At 40.5% G+C, this 24,837-nt stretch overlaps 1 protein-coding gene and 1 pseudogene across 11 annotated transcripts in view; one reads left to right on the top strand and one right to left on the bottom strand.

Annotated features, from left to right (window-relative positions):
• The window catches only part of UTRN (utrophin), a 499,657-nt gene extending 478,549 nt beyond the window's left edge, over positions 1–21,108 (top strand). For 5 of the 10 annotated variants that reach the window (XM_082405405.1, XM_082405406.1, XM_082405408.1 and 2 more), the window contains 5 exons: positions 1,919–2,077; positions 2,468–2,708; positions 5,924–6,032; positions 7,365–7,457; positions 18,431–21,107. In XM_082405405.1, the coding sequence (XP_082261531.1) occupies positions 1,919–2,077; positions 2,468–2,708; positions 5,924–6,032; positions 7,365–7,457; positions 18,431–18,507 (679 nt within the window). In that variant the 3' untranslated portion in view covers positions 18,508–21,107. Of the gene's footprint in view, positions 1–1,918; positions 2,078–2,467; positions 2,709–5,923; positions 6,033–7,364; positions 7,458–18,430 lie in introns of all 10 variants that reach the window. The other 5 variants (XM_082405407.1, XM_082405409.1, XM_082405404.1 and 2 more) reach the window with 2 other exon arrangements.
• Positions 21,109–23,216: 2,108 nt separating this feature from the next.
• LOC309635169 (ferritin heavy chain pseudogene) lies at positions 23,217–24,408 on the bottom strand (annotated as a pseudogene). Its single transcript has 2 exons — positions 24,383–24,408; positions 23,217–24,337 (listed from the first exon to the last, which is right to left on the bottom strand). The product of its transcript is annotated as a ferritin heavy chain pseudogene (transcript).
• Positions 24,409–24,837: the final 429 nt, after the last annotated feature.

The following is a 24,837-nucleotide window of genomic DNA, read 5'->3' as shown; positions in this document are numbered from 1 at the left end:
CTTTTCTAAGAACTCACTACCTCTCAGATGCAATTTCATGTCCCCTCTTTATCAGAGTAAAGTGTGATAACACAGGGTTGGATTTTCAAATGTGACTCACAGAATCAAAGATCTCACCTAGTATCAAGCATTACTCATAAGCAAAAGGTCCAGGACTGCCCGTGCCACTCACCAGGTTACTTCTGCGTTAGGAGGTGCTCTGACCGCAGGGTAACAGATGAGGTCTTTAAGGGATATTTGCAGTCACATCACTTACACAGTAGGGAGCTGGTTCAGTCATGGAATAGCTCCATTTTATACTCTGATAGCTACATAACTTAGAAGATGTTTTCCTGAAGCCCTATCCTATAAATCCATAGATTCCAGGATTTGTTTACCAAAAGCCATCAAAACAGATCAGGGTACAATCTGCCAAAGGTATTCTATAGCAGGACTGTCCTGCTAGTATTAGCCAGGAAGTCTGTCATTTGCACATTTACAAGGAGATCTGACTGGATCTCTGGTAAAAGAAGGGAAGGGATTCAAGTCTTGCTGATAAGCATTTCCTTCACATGAACATATCAACTTTGTCTACTTTGTTATACTTCTGTTTCTGTCAGTCATTAGATCTGACCACATTATTAATATGTCTAGTTCATTAGACAAGTAGTTAGAAAAGTGGGAGAACCCAAGTCAATTAAATGGAGTTCCTTGTTTAATGCAGAATGATTGATCCTAGAAGTGACATGCTGATAATATCAAGTAAGATATCTGTAGCTATTTTATAAATATCTACAATTATAATTTATGCTAAGTTATTTAAATGAAAGAATATAAGGATTTGCTTCTCCCACGCTTTGGGTTACAAAGCGTTATAAAATTGCTTTTAACCACATGCTAAAGACAGTGAAATCAACTAGTTGATTGGGACTGCTATAGCAAAACACTACAAACTGGGTGGCTTATAAATGACTAACATTTTTTTCTCATAGTTCTGGAGACGGGGATGTCCAAGATCAAGGAGCCAGCGGATTTAGTACCTGATGAGGACCCCCTTCCTGGTTCATAGCTGTCATTTTGTAGTTCCCTCACATGGCAGAAGCAGGAAGGGAGCTCTCTGGGGTCTCTTTCATAAGGATACTAATCCTAATCTTGGAGGCTCCACCCTCATGACCTAATCACCTCCCAAACACCCTACCTCCACACACCTTTACACTGGGGATTCGGTTTCAACATAATTTCGGGGAGGGGAAACAGTCTATAGCAGTTTATTTATTTATTTTTTTATAAATTAATTTATTTATTTTTTGCTGTGCTGGGTCCTCGTTTCTGTGCGAGGGCTCTCTCTAGCCTTGGCGAGCGGGGGCCACTCTTCATCGCGGTGCGCGGGCCTCTCACTATCGTGGCCTTTCTTGTTGCGGAGCACAGGCTCCAGACGCGCAGGCTCAGTAATTGTGGCTCACGGGCCCAGTTGCTCCGCAGCATGTGGGATCTTCCCAGACCAGGGCTCGAACCCGTGTCCCCTGCATTGGCAGGCGGACTCTCAACCACCAGGGAAGCCCAGTTTATTTTTAATTAACAGTCTTTTAACCTACTCTTTTGGCATTCAGTTATTGATTTTGCCTATAAAGTCTTTTAACTATTTAAGTGTTGTACTTTATTTTATATCCTCTGCCGAGTAAAATATCTCTTCTAAGGTTTGTGAGATCTGCATGTTAGACCAAGGCAAAGCATGAAATGTTGGTATGTGTGTATAGTATACATACACTATTAGGTAAAATATCTTCCCAGAGTTTTAAAGTGAGGTCATTGGGACATTGAGCTTTAAGGCAGTCATGGCTCAGTAGCCATCCTGACCGTCATTGTTTCTACTTCCTTTACCTCCGGAGACATCCATGTCCAGATGTGAGCCTTTTTGTGGTCTCCTTTGCCTCCATAGGGAAGACGAGCATGCCCTCATCCAACAGTACTGCCAGACGCTCGGCGGGGAGTCCCCTGTGAGCCAGCCCCAGAGTCCCGCTCAGATCCTGAAGTCGGTAGAGAGGGAAGAACGCGGAGAACTGGAGCGGATCATTGCTGACCTTGAGGAAGAACAAAGGTGTGCTAGACCTGGGAGGAGAAGATGTGTCACCCTGGGAAAACTTCTGATGGGGAATTCTTTCATATTCACTTCAACATGACCCTTAACCCATTCTTTTTTCAGGACTATTGTCCAGGAAGTACAGTGGAGGCAAAGTTTTAGAGGACATTAACACGCTGGGCAGCTGGCTGCAGATTACAGCTGCATTTCAGGGTTCAGGGATGGTGTCTGTTAGAGCACTTGTTTATTTAAAAGCACGGTTTTATTCGTGCTTGCTTATAGCATTGTTGTACGTGTTTTTGCCTATGAGGAAGTAAGTAGCGTGGGCTACATGTGGAGCTCGTGGACAATTCTGGTGAGAAGGTGAGGTATGCAATACTAATTCCAGTTTTCCCTTCTCTACACTAGAAGTCTGCAAGTGGAATACGAGCAGCTGAAAGAGCAACACTTGAGAAGGGGCCTCCCTGTTGGCTCCCCTCCAGACTCTGTTGTGTCTCCTCATCACACGTCGGAGGATTCAGAACTTATAGCAGAAGCAAAACTCCTCAGGCAGCATAAAGGTCGGCTGGAGGCTAGGATGCAGATTTTGGAAGATCACAACAAGCAGCTAGAGTCTCAGCTCCACCGGCTTCGGCAGCTGCTAGAGCAGGTAGAGTGCGCAGAACTTGATGTCACCTGTCCCCACACCATCTGCCCCAGTCCCGTGTCCCATGGGACTCAGTCCCAGAGTTGGTAGAGAGGTTCACTTCCGGTTTCTCCTCTCCATAGTGGAGTTAGACTGGCTTAGAAATCCCTCTTCAAACATAAGCATTGAATGCTCACTGGTGCCAAAAAGTGCGTTTTCCCAGCTTAAGATGGAATTGCCCATTCTTCTTTAACACTGAAATCTATCTCAGCTCTGAATAGTTTAAGGCAAAAGATCCTATAACATATATCTGCATAAATTACATTTGGGAAACATCTGTGGACATGAAGGGAAAGGAAGTGACCTGAGCTCTTCATGGTAAAACCTTCCAATGAGCTATTTTCAAGAAATTAAGTAACAGATGTTTATTAATTTGCAGTTATTATTTCCTAACATAGCTATTATTTCCTGCCATAACATGTTTTATGGCAGTTGTTTGCAGACTTTCTTGACAATAAAAAATACAATTTGCATTATGATGAATGCATACATGTATGATGAATACAAAATGCTAATTGCTGTTATCAAAAAATGCTGTCTCTTACTTTCTATTTTTTTCCTTCCTTCTTTCCTTCTTCCCTTCCTTCCTTCCTTCCTTCCTCCCTCCCTCCCTCTTATTTTTCTTCTGTCTTCCTTTCTTAGTGCTGGTTTTATAACTCATCAACGGGCAATAGCCTGCAATTTTGAAAAACACTGTCCTTTGGGATATAAAAGAAGCATCAGATACAGCTTCTGCCTTTTTACCTGCAATCTTGTTAGGGACCATAACAAAATAGTATGATATATAATGTAGTATCATCTATAAAGACACAACACACTATAGAGAATTAAGTACCTGATTACATCTAGCAGTTAAAGAATAGGCGTCATGTCACAGAACTGGTAGTGAAGATGTCTTTGCAGCAGGTGTCTATTGTATAGAATCCCAGCAAATGGGCCTGGAACTTTTCTCTCTTGAAGAATCCCTGACATGAGAATTCATGTCATCTTTTGCCTTTTTCTCTGGCCTATGCAGTATGGGGCCCCTACACAGTGAATAGGAACGACTTTCCCCAGAAATGATTTGTTGAGTCAAAGGCAGAAACAACTCTCTCTCCAGTGATTTTCTCAAATTTTAGAAAACCATCTTTTCACAGTTGCTATCAGTATCTTTTAACATGTCAGAATCATTCAAAACAGTGTAATTTTTGCATTACCTGCACAGCGGGCCACAGAATACCCCTTATACTTTCTGAATGTCTGTCACTGTTTCAGACTTTTTGTGAGACTGCTTGGGGGAAGGTTTACTTTGGAATTGTGCATCATTAGACCTTCCCCAAGGCCTGGCTGGTTTTCCCTAAGTACTTTGAATGTTTGAAGCTTATCTTGGCGCCACTGCTGTACATTGGAAAAGCTACATTGTTAGTAATGTGAATTTGATGTTTCTGAATGGTGCCTGGGTAAGGGATGACTTTTCTCTGGAACTCTCTTATTTAGAATATGAAGTGTGAGTATTAAGGACGTACTGCATAGGTAGAATTGTTGTAGAAGGAAGCTATGCTTGAAAGCTGTGTTTGCTGTAGTCTGTTGATGCTCTTCAGAGAGCCGAAGGCTCTTCTGCTCACCCTCACCTCCCCCTGCTCGCCTCCTCCTGTTAGACAGAGCTGCCTAATGGCTCGTGAGCCTTCAGAATTGCACAGTAATGCTTCTCGAGATATCGGATATCTAAATGGCTCTGTATATTCCAGACTGTGGAGCTCTTATCCCTTCTTAATGACTTAGCATGAATGCCATGCTAAGTTGATGGAAAATTCAACTCTGATAGTAAAAACTAGCAAAACTACTAATAAATAAATAATAAATAAAACAGCTAATATAGATGTAATGGAAAAATCAGCATCAAAAACCTTGTAAATCAGACTTCCCTGGTGGCTCAGTGGTTGAGAATCTGCCTGCCAATGCAGGGGACACGGGTTCGAGCCCTTGTCCGGGAAGATCCCACATGCCACGGAGCCACTAAGCCTGTGTGCCACAACTACTGAGCCTGTGCTCTAGAGCCCACAAGCCACAACTACTGAGCCCGTGTGCTACAAGTACTGAAGCCCATGCACCTAGAGCCCGAGCTCCGAAACAAGAGAAGCCACTGCAATGAGAAGCCCACGCACTGTAACGCAGAGTAGCCCCCGCTCGCCACAACTAGAGAGAGCCTGCACGCAGCAATGAAGACCCAACGATGAAGACCCGATGCAGCCAAAAATAAATAAATAAATTTATTAAAAATATATTTAAAAACAACAACAACAAAAAAAAACATTGTAACTTCTGCATTCCCTTTACAGTGGATCACACTTTTCTAATTTGACCATGTACTTGTCAATTTCAAACTTTCTGCCTTTGTGAGGTATTTATTAGGTGTCAGATTCTGTTCTAATCGCTTTAGAAATACTAATTGATCACCTCCTTCACAAAACCCTCTGACACAGGCACTCTTACCACTAGTTTATAAATAAAAAATCCAATTTTTATAAATAAAAAGCAGACGATTATAAAATTTCCTCAGAGGGACTTCCTGGTGGTCCAGTGGTTAAGACTCCATGCTTCCATGCTTGGGGTGTGGGTTCGATCCCTAGTCGGGGAACGAAGATCCCACATGCCACAGTGCAGTGCAGCCACAAAACAAAAAAGAAAAAAAATTTCCTCGGAATGACTCAGCTCTGAGTGACTGAGTTTGTATCCAAGCAGCTAAATCCAAAATCGTGCTCTTCACCACTCTCCAATATTGCTGTTAAATATTGATTTGAATAAAAAATGAGCTAATTTTGAAATTAGATAAATTTACTGTATGAGAAACAGTGTTAATTTTTTTAAAGATGAATGCAACATGTTTCCAAATCCACTTGGTTGACATAAAAATAATGGAACAATTGAGGAATGACACTGACATTGATAGGTAAATCTTGCCATATAACCAAGTGAGTTCTTCAAGGTGCCCAAATCAAAAGGGAAGGACCACTTGGTCCTCACGTGAATACTTGTGAGCCCACCAACTGATGCTAAAATGTATTTGAAAATGACTGAGGGTGAAGAATGTTATGTGATTTAATTATCTGTAGTTGGGGAGGGGAAGTTAGAAACGGAAATGTTTTCTTTGATCATTATTTGAATCTTTCCTCTCTTCTAACCTCTGAATGTGATTCCAGCCTGAATCTGATTCCCAAATCAATGGCGTCTCCCCCTGGGCTTCACCTCAGCAATCCGCACTGAACTACTCCCTGGATCCGGACCCCGGCCCACAGTTCCATCAAGCAGGTCCGTGTCCCCAAGACTTGGCTACTCCCCACCCTGGTCTACTCTGGGCTTTGCCATTTGTTTGCTTTTCATTTTAAATAACATTCTTACACATGGGTGCCTTTGGGCATAAAGGAATTTGTATTCTCTGTGGTCTCAGCTGAGTACAAAGCCATTTCAACTATACCAAAAAAGCAAACATTTTAGAATAATAAACTATAATGCGCTTGTTTATATAAGGTGTAGTAGTGGACTGAATTTTGATGAAAGATGAAAAAGAGCTCTTTCCTTTTGGGATGAGCACAATTTATTTTTTTCTTTGCCTTAGGAACAATTCTTTTTTTCAGTAAATTTCCTGTCTCTAAAATTTCATACTTGTACACATTCAGAATAAAATACTAAAGAATATTACATCAAACATAGTTTTCTTTGCCCAGGGCTGGAGACTCAGTATTCTGCTTTCTCCATCCTAGCTCCTACAGACATTGCTGCCTCTCCCACCCCCATCTGAGGCTGAAGGCCCACCCAGCCTGTCATTGGTCACAATGTGGACCTGTCACTGCTGCTAGGAAGGGCCCTGTCAACCAGGCATTCTGGAATGACATTTTGTTATTGATGAAATTAAGTTCTAAAATTCTACTGAGGACCACATACTTTAAGCAAATTAATTTATCTTTTGCTGCATTAATCTGAAGAAAATCTAAAATATTAATATTATTTTAATTTTTAAATAAGAGAACTATTTTGCTATCGATTATAGACTAAGAAACATTAGAGTAAAAAGTATCTTATAAAATACCTCTAGTGGGAATTCCCTGGCAGTCCAGTGGTTAGGACTCTGCGCTTCCACTGCAGGGGGCACGGGTTCGATCCCTGGTCGGGGAACTAAGATCCCACATGCCCCACAGCAAGGCCAAAAAAAAAAAAAACTACCTCTAGTTTTGTGGCAGTATAAGCTAGCCTATACTGAAGTCTCCAAAAAGAAGGAAGGAAAAAGAAATTAATGGACTATCTTTCTCAGATGAAAAAATACTTGTAATGCACAATAGTGGAATTCTGACTAATAAATTGCAATAATATGACTATAATTTGTCACTCGTGAATTTTCCCCTGACATGTGGGTTCTTCCTTTAGAAACATCTAATAAATTTTAATTATGTAAAATTCTGTTACCACAAAAAAATACAAAAATGGTTTTGGAATTTTCCCCTAAAATTATCCTTTATAAGGAGGACTATTTTCACCTTGATATTTAGAGGCCAGTACTAGTATTTTCTCCATGAAGTTGCGTTTTAGTGGAAGACCAGACATTAATTTCAGAGTGTCTCTTGTTCTTTCTATCTGCTGTCACAGCGGCAGAGGACCTGCTGGCCCCCCCTCATGACACCAGCACAGACCTCACAGAGGTTATGGAGCAGATCAACAGTACATTTCCATCTTGCTGCCGTGAGTATGAAAGATCATAACGCGACTGCTACGCTTTTTCCTTCCATTTCTTTTTTCCTGAGTGGGGCCCTTTGTCTTCTTTGGTAAGATAACAAAAACCAATATTAGAAACAAGACTGTAAATTATTTGAAGATAAATCAAACATTCTGTATGTCGGCAAAGCAAATGAAGCCCAGCCTAGATACCATCACATCACTGTGTGCAGGGCCAGTGAGAACCTGCTCTCTGGGATTCTTTGGTCTGCCTTCTGAGTGATAACATGAGGCAAATAAAACAAGCCTGTCTTTAAGGAGAAATTATCCTCTTCAATGCAGGCTATAGTAAGAAACATGTATTACTTCAAAAGAGAGCTTTTAGTGACATACCAAACAAGGTCTGAAAATAGCTTTTTCTAATGTAATTCCCTCTCTTCTCTTCAGACCTTGTCTTCTGATGTCATCAAATTCAGGTGTAGAAAGGGATTATTTTCAAATTTTCCTTTTTTTTTCCCTCCTTTTTTTTTTTGTTTTGGCTTGGGTTTTTTTTGGTTTTGGAGTTCTTTTCTCATGGAATAAAATAGTCACTGTATAAAGGCCAAACTATTTAAGGCATCACAGATTATGACCCTGTGAATTTTCCATATGGAAACTAAGAGCCAGAAAATAACCAAATAAAAACAGTTCAAATCCCAGAGGAAATTATATAATGATTGCTATTTATTGATTTTTTTCCCAAACATTTTGATTTCAGTACCTTGCCGCCTTGCAGTTTCTGCGGAGCTCTCACAGAAAACATTTCTGCTGTTTCAAACAAACAGTTTACTGTATATACATAGTATATAGTGCTACAATTATATTTTAAATAATCTTTTAAATAAATATGATTATTTATAAATACATTTATAATTTTCAGGGTGATTAAATCTAGTCAGCTATTAGACTAAGATTTTAGTATATACATATACTGTTATATATCATGTATCCTGTATATGTAGTGTATATGTATATATAAAAAACAGCTTCTCATCGCACCCTTTTCCATCCTCTCCTCGGAAAATATCATTTTAAATGAGGGAAAAGACATTATCAGGAGTGTAGGTAAACATGATATATTGACTTCGTTTAAAAAGTATGCTTCAATTTATACCACTCTACAGTTTACAAAATGCCAACCTTAGTGGGAAGTGGAAACAGCTATTTGAAATATAATCTTCTCTGAATTTTCAGAAGTAATTGCCTAAAGAACATATGGCAGTTTCCACAAGTCCGTAAATATATTTATATTTGGGAGCATATAATTTCCCAGATTATTATTTGTAATTTCATTTCTCAAAGTTTGCAGAATCATATGTACCATGTATCAATCTCCGTGCTCACCCCCGCAAAAAGCATGTGCATACACACACACACACACACACACACACACACACACACACACACACACACACACACACACACACACAGAGGTTTTTGGTCCTGTAGAGTATCACAGAAGCTTCAGAGGGTCAGGTGAAGCCCATATGCTATCAGATTGTTACTTATTTACTAGGCTCTATAACAGCCATAATAGATGAACAGATTAAATCTTTGTATTAATTATAATTCAAGGTCAAATTTAATAGAGATTTTGGTTCTGCATTATATTTTACTTAATGTCTACATGAAACCTCATCATAGTCTTTATAAGCCAGAGTTTCAAAATTAAGTTACTTTTTAGTTCAGCTTAAATCCAAATACATTAATAATTAGTTAAGAACAAATTCTGTAAGTCTTGTTTAGAAGTTTTTATTCAACTATCGTAATGGATATTTTCAAGTTAAAAGTCAATTGGCAATGAGAGCTAGGATGGGAAATATGTTTAAATATATGCTTTCTAGTGGATACAAAATGTATAATTTCCATATTAAAATTTTTATACAAGAATTTATGATATGTTTTAAAAGTTTAATTTTTTTAAAGCAGTTACTCTTAAATCTTTTTCACAGTATATTCTTATATGGAGATATTGTATAAGGCTAATCTATGTCATATTTTACAAGAGAATATAATTAAAAATAAATAATAACAACTATAGGGCAAAAATAAATCTTAAGAGAGGGATGCATTCATTTCATTTTTTGGCTTCCCTTAAAGGCAAGTGTAAAATTCCCATTGGTTGGTATCTTATTAGTCATTAATAGCTATTATTGGTTCCTGAGAACAGTATATATCTTCAGTGGGATCTACATGACAGGTTAAACTCCCACTTTGCACTGGTGCCTTCTCACCTGTGCAATTCTCTGTTGTGAGGGTGAGTGGCAGAAACCCAAGATTCCTTAACAGGATGTGGCCCTGTGTTCTCACAGTTAAAGTTTGCACATTCACAAATATTTGTAATATTTATAGTTTTCTGTGGATGAGTATTACTAGTCATATGTTATTTTGAAGAGCTCAAGTACATCCCATATAGGAAATGACGATAGTATTATTTTAGAAATCCTTTTAAATTTAGATCTTATTATATTTTGTTTCCAAGGTTCTGCTATTAATTTGGGTTTAGATTGCTCTTCTTGGTATTTATATATTATACTTTGCTTTGATAATATAAAAATCTCCAAGATAGGGACAGCTTTCCAGAAAAATAAAGGTGTAACTGATTTATTTGTAAAATTGATATATATTTTTAAAGTTCTGCCTAAAGTTATTAAACTCTTTAAGGAAATGGATACAGAATAGAAATAAGCACCTGCCATAGATTTGGTGCTCAATACATTTCTGAATTGAATGAATGAATGATTACATATTCCCACTGGGAAGGAAGGTTTAGTTGTTGAAGTTTCCCCCAGATGGTACTTAGAAGATTCTGTAGGATTCCTTAGCTTTGTTGCCCCTTTCAAGTTGCTCAAGCTAGCAAATATGTTAATAAGCCTTCGCATTCCCAAAGCTTACTGACCACCTTTGGAGGATTTTTTGAAAGCAGATCAGATTGGCATCTTCCTAGTGGCAAACCAATCCCTTGAGCCCCTGTAACTAACAAGAACTTTAAAACTGCTTGTCACCAGCATACAATGAATTGAGATCGGCATGTTAATCTTGACTTTTGATCCTTTGTGAATTAAAAATTAGCATGGTCACAAGTGAATTTCCACTCCTGGAAGTCTAGGAATTAAAATGAAATTGTATTCTTAAATCCTAATTGCATGAATTGCCTACTTAAACATGACTTTTTTTTTCTTACTGTGTCTGTATATTGTTGCACGTAACACTTTAGAATTCATCTATCTTGGATTAATATCCCAGTTGGTCCTGATAGCATCCTTGAATTATGGCCTTTTAAATTTTTCTTTTAATTATTTACATTGAATTTCAGAGCAGAGAGGCAAGCATTTCCATCCCTTCCTGGCAAGGAGTTAATGAAGGGAATTTAATTGTGTTGCCTATAAACCAACATACTAAAATTTCCACTGACTGCTGTAACTAATTTTTTTAGTGTAAAATCTTTTGTTGGTTTTTTCATTTGCATCATCCAAATATATATGATACTAGTAGTAACCTGAATATTATTTTTTACTAATAGACCAACAAATGCTTTTTCAATTTTTTTATCTACAAAGCATATTTTCACTGTGAATTGCCATATTTATTTATTTATAACATCTTTATTGGAGTATAATTGCTTTACCATGTTGTGTTAGTTTCTGCTGTATAACAAAGTGAACCAGCTATACGTATACATATATCACCATGTCCCCTCCCTCTTGCTTCTCCCTCCCACCCTCCCTATCCCACCCCTCTAGGTGGTCACAAAGCACCGAGCTGATCTCCCTGTGCTATGTGGCTGCTTCCCACTAGCTATCTGTTTTACATTTGGTAGTGTATATATGTCCATGCCACTCTCCCACTTCGTCCCAGCTTACCCTTCTCCCTCCCTGTGTCCTCAAGTCCATTCTCTATGTCTGCATCTTTATTCCTGTCCTGCGCCTAGGTTCTTCAGAACCATTTAATTTTTTTTTTAGATTCCATATATATGTGTTAGCATATGGTATTTGTTTTTCTCTTTCTGACTTACTTCACTCTGTATGACAGACTCTAGGTCCATCCACCTCACCACAAATAACTCAATTTTGTTTCTTTTTATGGCTGAGTAATATTCCATTATATATATGTGCCACGTCTTCTTTATCCATTCAACTGTCGACGGACACTTAGGTTGCTTCCATGTCCTGGCTATTGTAAATAGTGCTGCAGTGAACGTTGTGGTACATGACTCTTTTTGAATTATGGTTTTCTCAGAGTATATACCCAGTAGTGGGATTGCTGAGTCATGTGGTAGCTCTAGTTTTAGTTTTTTAAGGAACCTCCATACTGTTCTCCATAGTGGCTGTATCAATTTACATTCCCACCAACAGTGCAAGAGTGTTCCCTTTTCTCCACACCCTCTCCAGCATTTATTGTTTCTAGATTTTTTTGATGATGGCCATCCTGACTGGTGTGAGATGATACCTCATTGTAGTTTTGATTTGCATTTCTCTAACAATTGGTGATGTTGAACAACTTTTCATGTGCCTCTTGGCCATCTGTATGTCTTCTTTGGAGAAATGTCTATTTAGGTCTTCTGCCCATTTTTGGATTGGGTTGTTTGTTTTTTTGATATTGAGCTGCATGAGCTGTTTGTATGTTTTGGAGATTAATGCTTTGTCAGTTTCTTCGTTTGCAAATATTTTCTCCCATTCTGAGGGTCGTCTTTTCGTCTTGTTTATGGTTTCCTATGCTGTGCAAAAGCTTTTAAATTTCATTAGGTCCCATTTGTTTATTTTTGTTTTTATTTCCATTCCTCTGAGAGGTGGGTCAAAAAGGATCTTGCTGTGATTTATGTCATAGAGTGTTCTGCCTATGTTTTCCTCTAAGAGTTTTGTAGTGTCTGGCCTTACATTTAGGTCTGTAATGCATTTTGAGTTTATTTTTGTGTATGGTGTTAAGAAATGTTCTAATTTCATTCTTTTACATGTAGCTGTCCAGTTTCCCAGCACAACTTATTGAAGAGGCTGTCTTTTCTCCATTGTATATTCTTGCCTCCATTGTCAAAGATAAGGTGACCATATGTGCATGGGTTTATCTCTGGGCTTTCTATCCTGTTCCATTGATCTGTATTTCTGTTTTTGTGCCAGTACCATATTGTCTTGATTACTGTAGCTTTGTAGTATAGTCTGAAGTCCGGGAGCCTGATTCCTCCACCTCCGTTTTTCTTTCTCAAGATTGCTTTGGCTATTCAGGGTCTTTTGTGTTTCCATACAAATTGTAAAATTTTTCATTCTAGTTCTGTAAAAAATGCCTTTGGTAATTTGATAGGGATTGCATTGAATCTGTAGATTGCTTTGGGTAGTATAGTCATTTTCACAATGTTGATTCTTCCAATCCAAGGACGTGGTGTATCTCTCCATCTGTTTGTGTCATCTTTAATTTCTTTCATCAGCGTCTTATAATTTTCTGCATACAGGTCTTTTGTCTCCTTAGGAAGCTTTACTCCTAGGTATTTTATTCTTTTTGTTGCTATGGTAAGTGGGATTGCTTCCTTAATTTCTCTTTCCGTTTCATTTATTTCTGATCTGATCTTTGTGGTTCTTTCCTTCTGCTAACCTTGGGGATTTCTTTGTTCTTCTTTCTCTAATTGCTTTAGGTGTAAGGTTAGGTTGTTTATTTGAGATGTTTCTTGTTTCTTGAGGTAGGATTGTGTGGCAGTAAACTTCCCTCTTAGAACTGTTTTTGCTGCATCACATAGGTTTTAGGTCATCGTGTTTTCACTGTCATTTGTTTCTAGGTATTTTTTGATTTCCTCTTTGATATCTTCAGTGATCTCTTGGCCATTTAGTACCATATTGTTTAGCCTCCATGTGTTTGTATTTTTTACATTTTTTTTCCTGTAATTGATACCTAGTCTCATAGCGTTGTGGTTGGAAAAGATGCTTGATATGATTTCAATTTTCTTAAACTTACTGAGACTTGATTTGTGACCCAAGATATGATCTATCCTGGAGAATGTTCCATGAGCACTTGAGAAGAAAGTGTATTCTGTTATTTTTGGATGGAATGTTCTATAAATATCAATTAAGTCTATCTGGTCTAATGTGTCTTTTAAAGCTTGTGTTTCCTTATTTATTTTCTTTTTGGGTGATCTGTGCATTGGTGAAAGTGGGGTGTTAAAGTCCCCTACTATGATTGTGTTACTGTTGATTTCCCCTTTTATGGCTGTTAGCATTTGTCTTATATATTGAGGTGCTCCTATGTTGGGTGCATAAATATTTACAATTGTTATATCTTCTTCTTGGATTGATCCCTTGATCATTATGTAGTGTCCTTCTTTGTCTCTTGTAATAGTCTTTATTTTAAAGTCTATTTTTTCTGATAGGAGTATTGCTACTCCAGCTTTCTTTTGATTTCCATTTGCATGGAATATCTTTTTCCATCCCCTCACTTTCAGTCTGTATGTGTCCCTAGGTCTGATTTGGGTCTCTTGTAGACAGCATATATATGGGTCTTGTTTTTGTATCCCTTCAGCCAGTCTATGTCTTTTGGTTGGAGCATTTAATCCATTTACATTTAAGGTAATTATCAATATGTATGTTCCCATTACCATTTTCTTAATTGTTTTGGGTTTGTTATTGTAGGTGTTTCCTGCCTAGAGAAGTTCCTTTAGCATTTGTTGTAAAGCTGGTCTGGTGGTGCTGAATTCTCTTACCTTTTGCTTGTCTGTAAAGGTTTTAATTTCTCCGTCAAATCTAGATGAGGTCCTTGCTGGGTAGAGTAATCTTGGTTGTAGGTTTTTCCCTTTCATCACTTTAAATATGTCCTGCCACTCCCTTCTGGCTTGCAGAGTTTCTGCTGAAAGATCAGCTGTTAACCTTATGGGGATTCCTTTGTATGTTATTTGTTGTTTTTCCCTTGCTTCTTTTAATAGTTTTTCTTTGTATTTAATTTTTGATAGTTTGATTAATATGTGTCTTGGAGTGTTTCTACTTGAATTTATCCTGTATGGGACTCTCTGTGCTTCCTGGACTTGATTAACTATTTCCTTTCCCATGTTAGGGAAGTTTTCAACTATAATCTCTTCAAATATTTTCTCAGACCCTTCTTTTTCTCTTCGTCTTCTGGGACGCCTATAATTCGAATGTTGGTGCATTTAATGCTGTCCCAGAGGTCTCTGAGACTGTCCTCAATTCTTTTCATTCTTTTTTCTTTATTCTGCTCTGTGGTAGTCATTTCCACTATTTTATATTCCAGGTCACTTATCTGTTCTTCTGCCTCAGTTATTCTGCTATTGATTCCTTCTAGAGTATTTTTAATTTCATTTATTATGTTGTTTATCATTGTTTGTTTGCTCTTTAGTTCTTCTAAGTCCTTGTTAAACATTTCTTGTATTTTCTTCATTCTATTTCCGAGACTTTGAAACATCTTTACTGTTATTACTCTGAATTCTTTTTCAGGTGGACTGCCTATTTCCTCTTCATTTATTTGGGTTTTTACCTTGCTCCTTCATCTGCTGCATATTTCTCTGTCTTCTCATTTTGTTTAACTTACTGTGTTTGGGGTCTCCTTTTTGCAGGCTGCAGGTTCATAGTTCCTGTTATTTTTGGTGTGTGCCCCCAGTGGGTGCAGTTGGTTCAGTGGCTTGTGTAGGCCTCCTGGTGGCAGGGACTGGTGCCTGTATTCTGGTAGATGGGGCTGTATCTTGTCCTTCTGGTGGGCAGGGCCGTGTCTGGTGGTGTGTTTCAGAGTGTTTGTGAACTTAGTATGACTTTAGGCAGCCTCTCTGCTAATGGGTGGGGTTGTGTTCCTGTCTTGCTAGTTGTTTGGCATGGGGCGTGCTGCACTGGAGCATGCTGGCCATTGGTTGGAGCTGCGTCTTAGTGTTGAGACGAAGATCTCTGGGAGAGCTCTCGCCAATTGATATTACGTGGGGCTGGGAGGTTTCTGGTAGTCCAATGTCCTGGCCTTGGCCCTCCCATCTCGGAGGCTCAGGCCTGACACCTGCCCGGAGCACCAAGACCCTGCCAGCCACACGGCTCAGAAGAAAAGGAAGAGAGAAAAGCAAAAACAAAAACAAAAACAAAGACGAACAGACAGAATCTCAGGACAAATGGTAAAAGCAAACCTATACAGAGAAAATCACACAAAGAAGCATAGACATACACACTCACAAAAAGAGGAAAAGGAAAAAAAAAAGAAATATATATATATATATAAAAGGAAGAGAGCAACCAAACCAATAATCAAATCCACCAATGATAATAAGCAGTAAATACTAAACTAAGATAAACATAAAATCAGAAACAAATTAGACACAGAAAACCAACCCCAAGTCTACAGTTGCTCCCAAAGTCTACCGCCTCAATTTTGGGAACATTTGTTTTCTCTTCAGGTATTCTTCAGATGCAGGGTACCTCAACTTGACTGTGAGGATTTAATCTGCTGCTCCTGAGGCTGCACAGAGAAATTTTCCTTTCTTTTCTTGTTCCCACAGCTCCTAGGGTTCAGCTTTGGTTTTGGCCCTGCCTCTGTGTGTAGACCGCCCTCAGGAGTCTGTTACCTGCCCAGACAGGAGGGGATTAAAGCAGCAGCTGATTAGGACACTCTTCCATGCTCAGGCCGGGGGGCAGGAGGGGTATGATAGTCATAATTGGAATGCGGGGCGATCCTGCAGCGGCAGAGGCCGGTGTGACGTTGCACCAGCCTGAGGTGTGCCGTGTGTTCTCCTGGGGAAGTTGTCCCTGGATCACGGGACCCTGGCAGTGGCAGCCTGCACAGCCTCCTGGGAGGGGAGGTGTGGATAGTGACCTGTGCTTGCACACAGGATTCTTGGTGGCAGCGGCACCAGCATTAGCCGTTCATGCCCTTCTCTGGGTTCTGAGCTGATAGCTGCAGCTCGCGCCCATCTCTGGAGCTCACTTAGGCAGTGCTCTGCCTTTGGTGGGCACACTGGGAAGGAATCCCCTCTCCTCGCATACCCCGAAACAAAGGTCTCTTGCCTCTCTGGCAGGTCCAGACTTTTTCCCAGACTCCCTCCCGGCTAGCTGTGGCGCACTAGCCCCCTTCAGGCTGTGTTCACGCCGCCAACCCCAGTCCCCTCCCTGGGATCCGACCGAAGCCCGAGCCTCAGCTCCCAGCCCCCGCCCGCCCCGGCGGGTGATAGACAAGCCTCTCGGGCTGGTGAGTGCTGGTCGGCACCGGTCCTCCATGCAGGAATCTCTCGCTTTGCCCTCTGCACCCCTGTGGCTGCGCTCTCCCCTGTGGCTCCGAAGCTCCCGCCTCTGCCACCCGCAGTCTCCGCCCGCGAAGGGGCTTCCTAGTGTGTGGAAACCTTTCCTCCTTCACAGCTCCCTCCCACTGGTGCAGGTCCCATCCCTATTCTTTTGTGTCTGTTATTTCTTTTTTCTTTTGCCCTACCCAAGTACGTGGGAAGTTTCTTGCCTTTTGGGAAGTCTGAGGTCTTCTGCCAGTGTTCACTAGGTGTTCTCTAGGAGTTGTTCCACATGTAGATGTATTTTTGATGTATTTGTGTGGAGGAAGGTGATCTCTGCGTCTTACTCCTCCGCCATCTTGAAGGTCTCCTTCTGCCTATATTTATTCAGCTTTACTGATGTTCATCAAAATCTCAAGACCTACTACAATGCAATGTTTTCCTGATTTCTTTAAAAAATATACTTGTATGATTTGTTCAGTATGATTTACAAGACTATAGGGTTAAAATGTTGATTTGGAGCAAAATGGATTTGATTTCTGTTTGGATTTGGGTATTTGTTACTTAGAAGAGAAGCATAACTCTGCCTATGGCGTACTTCATGCTAATGCAACTAAGCTTTCCCTCAGGATGGTGTCGTTCCCATACAGGTGTAGCTCCCATATGTGTAAGGAGATCCACTCTTTTTCTCCTGATATAATTTACATGCCTGGTAGGACTAGGCTTTTTTAACCTGATCATTCCCCCCAGTACTGCTGGGGCTCACACTTTCCCTCCAGGCATCATAAGGAAGTTGCCCTTCTTGCTCCCTTTCTTTCTCACAAAGCACCCACTATGTGGTCACAGATGTCTTTTTTTTCCCTCAGCAAAGAAAAATGAGAGATGAAAGGAGTGACATGCTGTTTGATTAGGGACAATTCTTATTTGACCCAGAAAAGATGTTACCATCACTGGGGGGTGGAGCTCCCTCTGTCCCCCAGGGTTGAGTACCAGTCCAATAATTTTGAGATGGCACAGTAAAAGGGAGAGATGAAAAAGCAGAGGCCTTAAAGAAGAGACTTGCTAGTGCCTGCCCTCCCAGGTCCCACCAGATCAGCTACACTGTCCCATGGCCTCTGTAACCAAGAAGGAATTGAGCTGCTCAGATGCAAAGGCAAATTAGACACCATATTCTAAGTTCTCTGATGCTCTTAACTGAGCCCATGGAAGGCACAATTAGCCCAAGTTCCTAGAAGACTTCTGAGTGCTGAGGACTAGGCCAGACCTTTCCTTGACGCAAACACATCGCCACCATCTTCCTAGACTTTGGGGTAAGGGGGGCAGAAACTAAAGATTCGGGCTCCTTCATTTCCCCAATGACCTCTTGTTCAGAATCTGTACTATTCAGTAGAATGTACAGAATTTGCTCTGTTCTAATACATAAACTAAATATATGGCTTGATTTCAACAGGAAATTTTGAGATTTTTTTGCAAAACTAATTAGTCACTGAATGCTTTAGTGTGTACTTATTTGAGAGAGCTGGCATATCTTTTGCATATTTTGGTGGAATTTTTGTATCTTACAGCACATGAGATATGAGAAGCTAACTAGGGAAACTAGCCCTGTTAAAGCATCTAGGCAAAAAAAAAAAAAAAAAAAAAAAAAAATCCCCAAACCTGTTCTTCTTTTCTTATTAACATCCACTTAACAGCTGGGAATGGTACAGTCCACACTTTTGCATGCCTGAAAGGGGGAACCACAGTACCACCTTCAATTGATTACTTTTGTTTTCTCTTTCAGCAAATCTCCCCAGCAGGCCACAGGTAAGAGTTAATGGGTTGATTGGTTTGGATGTTATAGATTATAACCTAGAGTAAGTGATTAGCTACCATCGATTTTAGTGCTACTTTATTCCCCATGTAAATAAGTAAACTTGCTTGACATGTTAGTTGATTAAATCAACAGTTTGTCAGTCCAGGGAGGGGGACCCCTCCCAAGCCAGTCCTTCCAAATGCCCGAAATGCCAAGTGCTTGACCTTTTGTGTTCAAACAGCTTTTTAAAGGCCTCATATGTACTATATAAAGTTACCCTGGATAGATTTGACTGACATTGTTCTCCCAGGTATCTACTTAAGGTAGCTATCACAGAACATGGACTTAAAAGCAATGACTGGAGCAGTACCCAAAGGTGGTTTTGTTACTCTGAGGGGAAAAGGTTTTGATTTTTCATTTAAAATTCTGCTGAGAACTGTTGGCAGCTATAGCCGTGTGCCTTTCAGTATTTTCTTTATCAGGTGCTCTTAGAAACAATGTGTCCCAAGACCACAGTAAATCTTTGGAGAACACTTTCTCTCATGAACTTGTTTATGAATCTTTTTGAAACAGTGAACCCTCTGATTGGGTTACTGCCTTAATGGCAAGAGGGGCTGAGATCTTAAGGAGAAGCACAGATGGTTCATCTTCAGTAACTGGAGGGACAACAAAGGAATATGAAGTAGATTACTGGATGTGGTGTGAGAGCTCGTGAGAAAGAAGAACCTCATCCCAGAGAGTAAAAGCCTTCTGACTGCTTCTGATGTCGTAGTGAGTCAGAAGCAGGGGCTTCAGCAGAGAGTGAGGATGGGGAGGAGGCATCGGAGGTGTGAGGAGAGACTGGAGGATGGGTAGTAGCTGCTTGGAGCTCAGGAGAGCACATGGATAGAGAAGTAGAGTGACTACCAGGCGGCATTAAAGGCCACCACTTTCTTGCTCATGAATTTAACCTGAGGCCTGTCTGCAGGGCTATGTGTGGCCCTTCAGCAACATTCACGTTCATGAGCACAGTACCAGATTAGGCCAAGTATTGCATTTAACCAAAGTTGAAGTTGTGGTTTGGCCAAGAGAGTACAGCAGTTCAAGGGAAGAGGCAAAGGGTTGATGATAGTGATTGAACAAGCACCTGAGTTTGGTAGGAAGAGAAGTGAGGGTGTGTTAGGTATGGGAGACCAAGTATCAGTGGGTTGTAGCACCAAAGGATGGGTGAAGTTGGGGTCCTAGTGGAAGTCAGCTGGGAAGGTACAGGTGGGTTGTCAGAAAGTGGGATGATTGAAACTGAAATGTTGGAGGGGATGCAGGTATTGGTGATGGTCCAGATTTGCAACTTCGAATGAGTGGCTGAGAAGGGTGAGGACGGATTCCCAGAGGAGAGGAGCTCAAGGAACTAAGAGGCCAGAATTTTGGAAGAATCATCTATGTGAGCACTGAAATCATGAACATTTAAAAATAGTGAGTGAGGGCTTCCCTGGTGGCGCAGCGGTTGAGAATCTGCCTGCCAATGCAGGGGACACGGGTTCGAGCCCTGGTCTGGGAAGATTCCACATGCCGCGGAGCAACTAGGCCCATGTGCCACAACTACTGAGCCTGCGCTTCTGGAGCCTGTGCTCCGCAACAAGAGAGGCCGCGACAGTGAGAGGCCCGCGCACCACGATGAAGAGTGGCCCCCGCTTGCCACAACTAGAGAAAACCCTCGCACGGAAACGAAGACCCAACACAGCCAAAAATAAAAAAATATAAATAAAATAAAATAAAATAAAATAAAATAAAATAAATAGTGAGTGACAGTGAGCCATTTTTTCTTCAAGAGGTAAGGGGACGTGAACCAAGGAGCCAGAAGATGACTGCATAGTGGGTGGTATAGTCTGATGACAAGAGAGTCAAAGCTGAGTATTTTTAGGGAGGAGAGGGAGAAAGTGCTGTGAAAAACACAGTATGGACCTATCCAGTATCTGAGGAGTGTGAGGGATGAAAAACAGTCCTGTGTTGAAGCTGTGTCTTCAGGGGAGATCCAGATATCCATTAGAGCATGCAAGTGAAAGATGCATTCAGAGAAGAATTTGAGGACATGGGTTTTAATGATGATGGACCAAACTGTTTGACCTTCTCTTCGAAAGGTTGATACCACTACCCTTAGTGTGGCCTGGATTTCTATCCTCCCTTGCCTATGTACATTGGCCCTGAGCCTTTAACTGGAACCACTGCACACCCTTGGACTGTAATTCCTGTCTTGAGTTCTTGGTGTCTGGACCCCAGCTGGGGACTGAGACCAGTTGGAATTGTCAAGGGTACCACCCTGCGGGAGACCTCCCACAGACCGTCAGAGAGAGACAGGGTGCTTACACCAGCCTAAATCACTGAACATTGGTACCTTCCTGCAAAAAAAAAGACAAGTCTTCTCAATTTTAACTTGGTTTCCAGCCTGGGCAAAATAAAAGTCTTCCAGACTTCCCCTATATCAGCTGAGTGGATAAAAAGCAGACTAAGTAACTTCAGGATGAGAGCAAAGGACCTCATCCCAGGAGCAAAAGTCACATGGGAGTAAAGAGTCCCCATTGAACAAAGCAAAATAGGGCTTGTCTAGTTCTGAAAAAAAACACTTTAATTTTTTTTTAAGAGTTGACAGATCTCTGCTACCTGTAATGTTTTCTGTAAATGCTGTTCTGACAGTGCTATTTTCCCTTCCCACAGGCAATGTGAAGTATTCATCTAGCCAACCAACATTTCTTAACTTACAGTATTGCCCTTTTCAGCAAATGCCAATTTCAACTTCCATTTCATCAGAAGCTCCATGGCTCTTTGAATCATGCTGTTGAGCGCTGACTGTGTGTTCTACTGAAGGAGTAAAATACTGACTATCCAAAGAAAAAAGGATATTTTGTTTTTATAATAATCATATATTATTGTTTTCTTCTTCCCTTTCTATGCAACTGTAAATTAATGAACAGAGTGGTATTTGGAAGTAATACACTTGTCACTGATTTGTATACTGTATACAGTATTGGGAAAGTGGGTGGGAGCTTTCTAATATGATACCTTCTTTTTAATAACCATAAAAATTGTGTAAGAATTAGAAGACAATTTTACATTTTTACATTCCTTCATATTAACCTTGTACAATAACTTCATTTGTTTCTTTGACTCTTTTACCATTATGTTTTGGTTATTTATAATTCATCAGTCACATGACCAAATAGATTTTCTTTATTTGTTTCCATGGTATGGCCAAATTAATAAGTTCATATATTTCAATCAAATATTATATGTTTATGGATTAGACTACAGCTCTGTGTATACCGTTTAACTTTATTTGACATCGTACACTTATTTCTTTAGCGATCACTTGGATAACCACAATAAAAATCCTGTGGGCCTAACTGGCATTTCTACTGGGATTTTTTTTCCTGCATTTTATTTCCCTGCTCTGTATCAGTAGGTCTTGATTTCTTTATTTATTTCATGTTCCAATCTATATGACAGGATTATAATAATCTCAAAGATCATTTTACCAAAGGTTGCCCATTTAAGCATATTTTCATTTTGACACAGAAACAAAACTTGGTCCAACTTTTCCTAGTTCCCAGGTCTTGATTTTCATCATTCAATACACAGCAGACATTTACCTAATTGTGATACCAAAACACATGGCTGTCTTTGGTTCCCTTTGAAGAAAGTTTTACAGTTGTTTATGTATACTCAAGCCCTCTATGACTCTTGAAGCCCCCAGTTATTTTCCTTCTGAAAGCAGACACAAATTTAATGAATGTCTCATTTTACCTTTTGAGTGAATGAACAGCCCTTTTATTACCCTTCATTTGATCAATACATTTGGGAACAATGTTCATCAAAAGCCCACATCACTGCTTCTATAGAAGAATGAAATTAATGCTTAGATGCTGGCACCCTGCCTTATACCTTTGAGTGCATTCAGTTGGGTATTTGGTTCAGCTTCTGAGTTAACATGTATTTGATTCAGTTTAAACATGTTATGTGATTTACCAAATGTAGAGAAACCAAAAAAAGTGAAAATAATGTGTTTTGATTCAAGCATATATGCTTTTAAAACATCAGGACATTTTAACTTTGAGTTCTCTTTAACTGGGATCTGGCCAGAAGGAGGCTTAAAGTTAGAAATTCCTACTCTTTTAGAATAGGTTGGGTGGGTTGGGGGACAAGGGTGTCTATTTGCAGCAGAGATATTTTGAGAAGAAGAAAATTGTTTTATATAAGAGGAAAGCCATGACCACCTTTCTACCTCAGATCCGTCTTCATCCATCGTGTTGGAAATAGCTTTATGCTACTGCAGTCTGAAAAATCTAAAGCTTTTATCAGATCACATCATACCCAGTAAAAGTACCTATTTAAAGAAAAAAAAATTCCCTGAACTCTGAACTACAAGTTGTAGATTTGGTGTCTTCCTTGTCCTTACTTTGAAAAGTTATGTATTTTTTTCTGCCTGTAATTGTGTGCAACATGTTCTCCATCTGCTATTAAGGAAAAGCTACATAAAACACTACATTGTAACCTTCTAAGGAATAATAAATATAAAGAAATATATTGCAGTAACAACAAGGGGAAATAAGTATGTAGTTCTTTTGAAATATGTGGTATAAAGAACTAATCATAGATTATCATCTAATCTGGTTACATCTGTATTTTTCATCCTGAATAAAAGTAATTTTAACACAAGATGACTTTGATATTCTTCAGCGGTGTTCACTCGTAGACTCTGAACTTTGTACATTTATGAAAATAAAATATAAAGAGAGCCTATATCCTGAAAAATCTACATGTTTTCCTGCAGTTTCTCTCATACACACTAATACATTCTCTCTCTTACTCTCACTGTCTCACTCTTTCTCTGTGTTCCTCTCTTCTCTCTAATATATATAATTCTCAATTTCCTTTACAGATAGAAGGCTTATTGATAGGGAAAAAATAATGTTGGATGTTAAACACATGTACATGAAACCTTTTGAGCTTTTGTTTTTTTTGTTTTTCTTTTCTTGGGGGGGGTACCAAATTACATTATTTGAAGGAATGGTACTAAGGAAAGAACTTGTAGATGTTTTGGTACAACTTATAGAAAAGGTAAAGGTAACCCAAACATGCATGCACTGCCTTGGTGACCAGGGAAGTCATCCCCGTGGCTACGGGAAGCCAGCCTAAGGCTTAGCTCTCATTATCACTGTTTCCCAGGGTGTGCTCATCAAAGAGATACTCTGCCATGCCAGATTCGGGGGGCCCCCATCTTGCGCAAGTTGGTTACCCAATTCTTTAATGGATTTCACCTGCTCATTCAGGTAATGAGTCTCAATGAAGTTACACAAATAGGGGTCATTTTTGTCTGTGGCCAGTTTGTGCAGTTGCAGTAGTGACGGATTCACACTTTTTTCCAAGTGTAGCACACATTCCATTGCATTCAGCCCATTCTCCCAGTCATCATGGTCTGGCTTCTTGGTCTCCTGCAGGAAGCTTCGGCCACCCCGCTGGTTCTGCAGCTTCATCAGTTTCTCAGCATGTTCCCTCTCCTCACGAGACTGGTGAAGAAAATATTTGGCAAAGTTCTTCAAAGCCACATCATCGCGGTCCAAATAGTATGACACGGACAGGTGGACGCAGGAGGCGTAGAGCCCCAGGTCGATCTGGAGGCTGATGGCGGCCTCCGAGCCCTGGTGGTAGTGCTGGCGCACCTGCGAGGGGGACGCGGTCGTCTTGGTGGGCGGCGGAGGAGAGGCGGCGGCGGGGACCTTGGGGCGGTCAGGGGGCGCTGTGAGGTGGTGGCGGGCGCGGGCTGGCTCGGAGCGGCCGGCCGGAGCGGCGGGTGAGCGCTGCTTCCGTCCCAGCACTGTTGAAGCAGGAAACCGCCGCGACTCTCCGCGAGGACCCTCTGAGCTTTTGTTTTAATAACTTAGGTGCTATTGGTATTTAGTTGGTTACCCTTCCAAATCCACTTTTAGGCTCATGCTCTTAAATAATGCCCTTTTTGTATATGCACTGGATTTTACCACTCTAGTAGGAGATTTAATACATTTTGGAAGCTACCCCAGGGGAAATAGCGTTGAGAATCATGTTACTTGATTCTAAAAGTAAAAGCTATCTGTGAAACAGAAAAACCCCAAACATATAATTTGTTAGAGAAAATCGATCAGGCTTCCCTGGTGGCGCAGTGGTTAAGAATCCGCCTGCCAATGCAGGGGACTTGGGTTCGAGCCCTGGTCCGGGAAGATCCCACATGCCGCGGAGCAACTAAACCTGTGCGCCTCAACTATCGAACCTGTGCTCTAGAGCCGGCGAGCCACAACTACTGAGGTTGTGCGCCACGACTACTGAAGCCCGCAGGCCTAGAGCCCGTGCTGCACACCAAAAGAAGCCACCACCATGAGAAGCCCACG

The sequence above is a fragment of the Balaenoptera borealis genome (genome assembly GCF_965194805.1).
Source record: "Balaenoptera borealis genome assembly, chromosome: 9".
NCBI classification, from domain to species: Eukaryota; Metazoa; Chordata; class Mammalia; order Artiodactyla; family Balaenopteridae; genus Balaenoptera; species Balaenoptera borealis.
The sequence above is the reverse complement of the archived record's forward strand: the minus strand, read 5'-3'. Positions and strand labels throughout refer to the sequence as shown.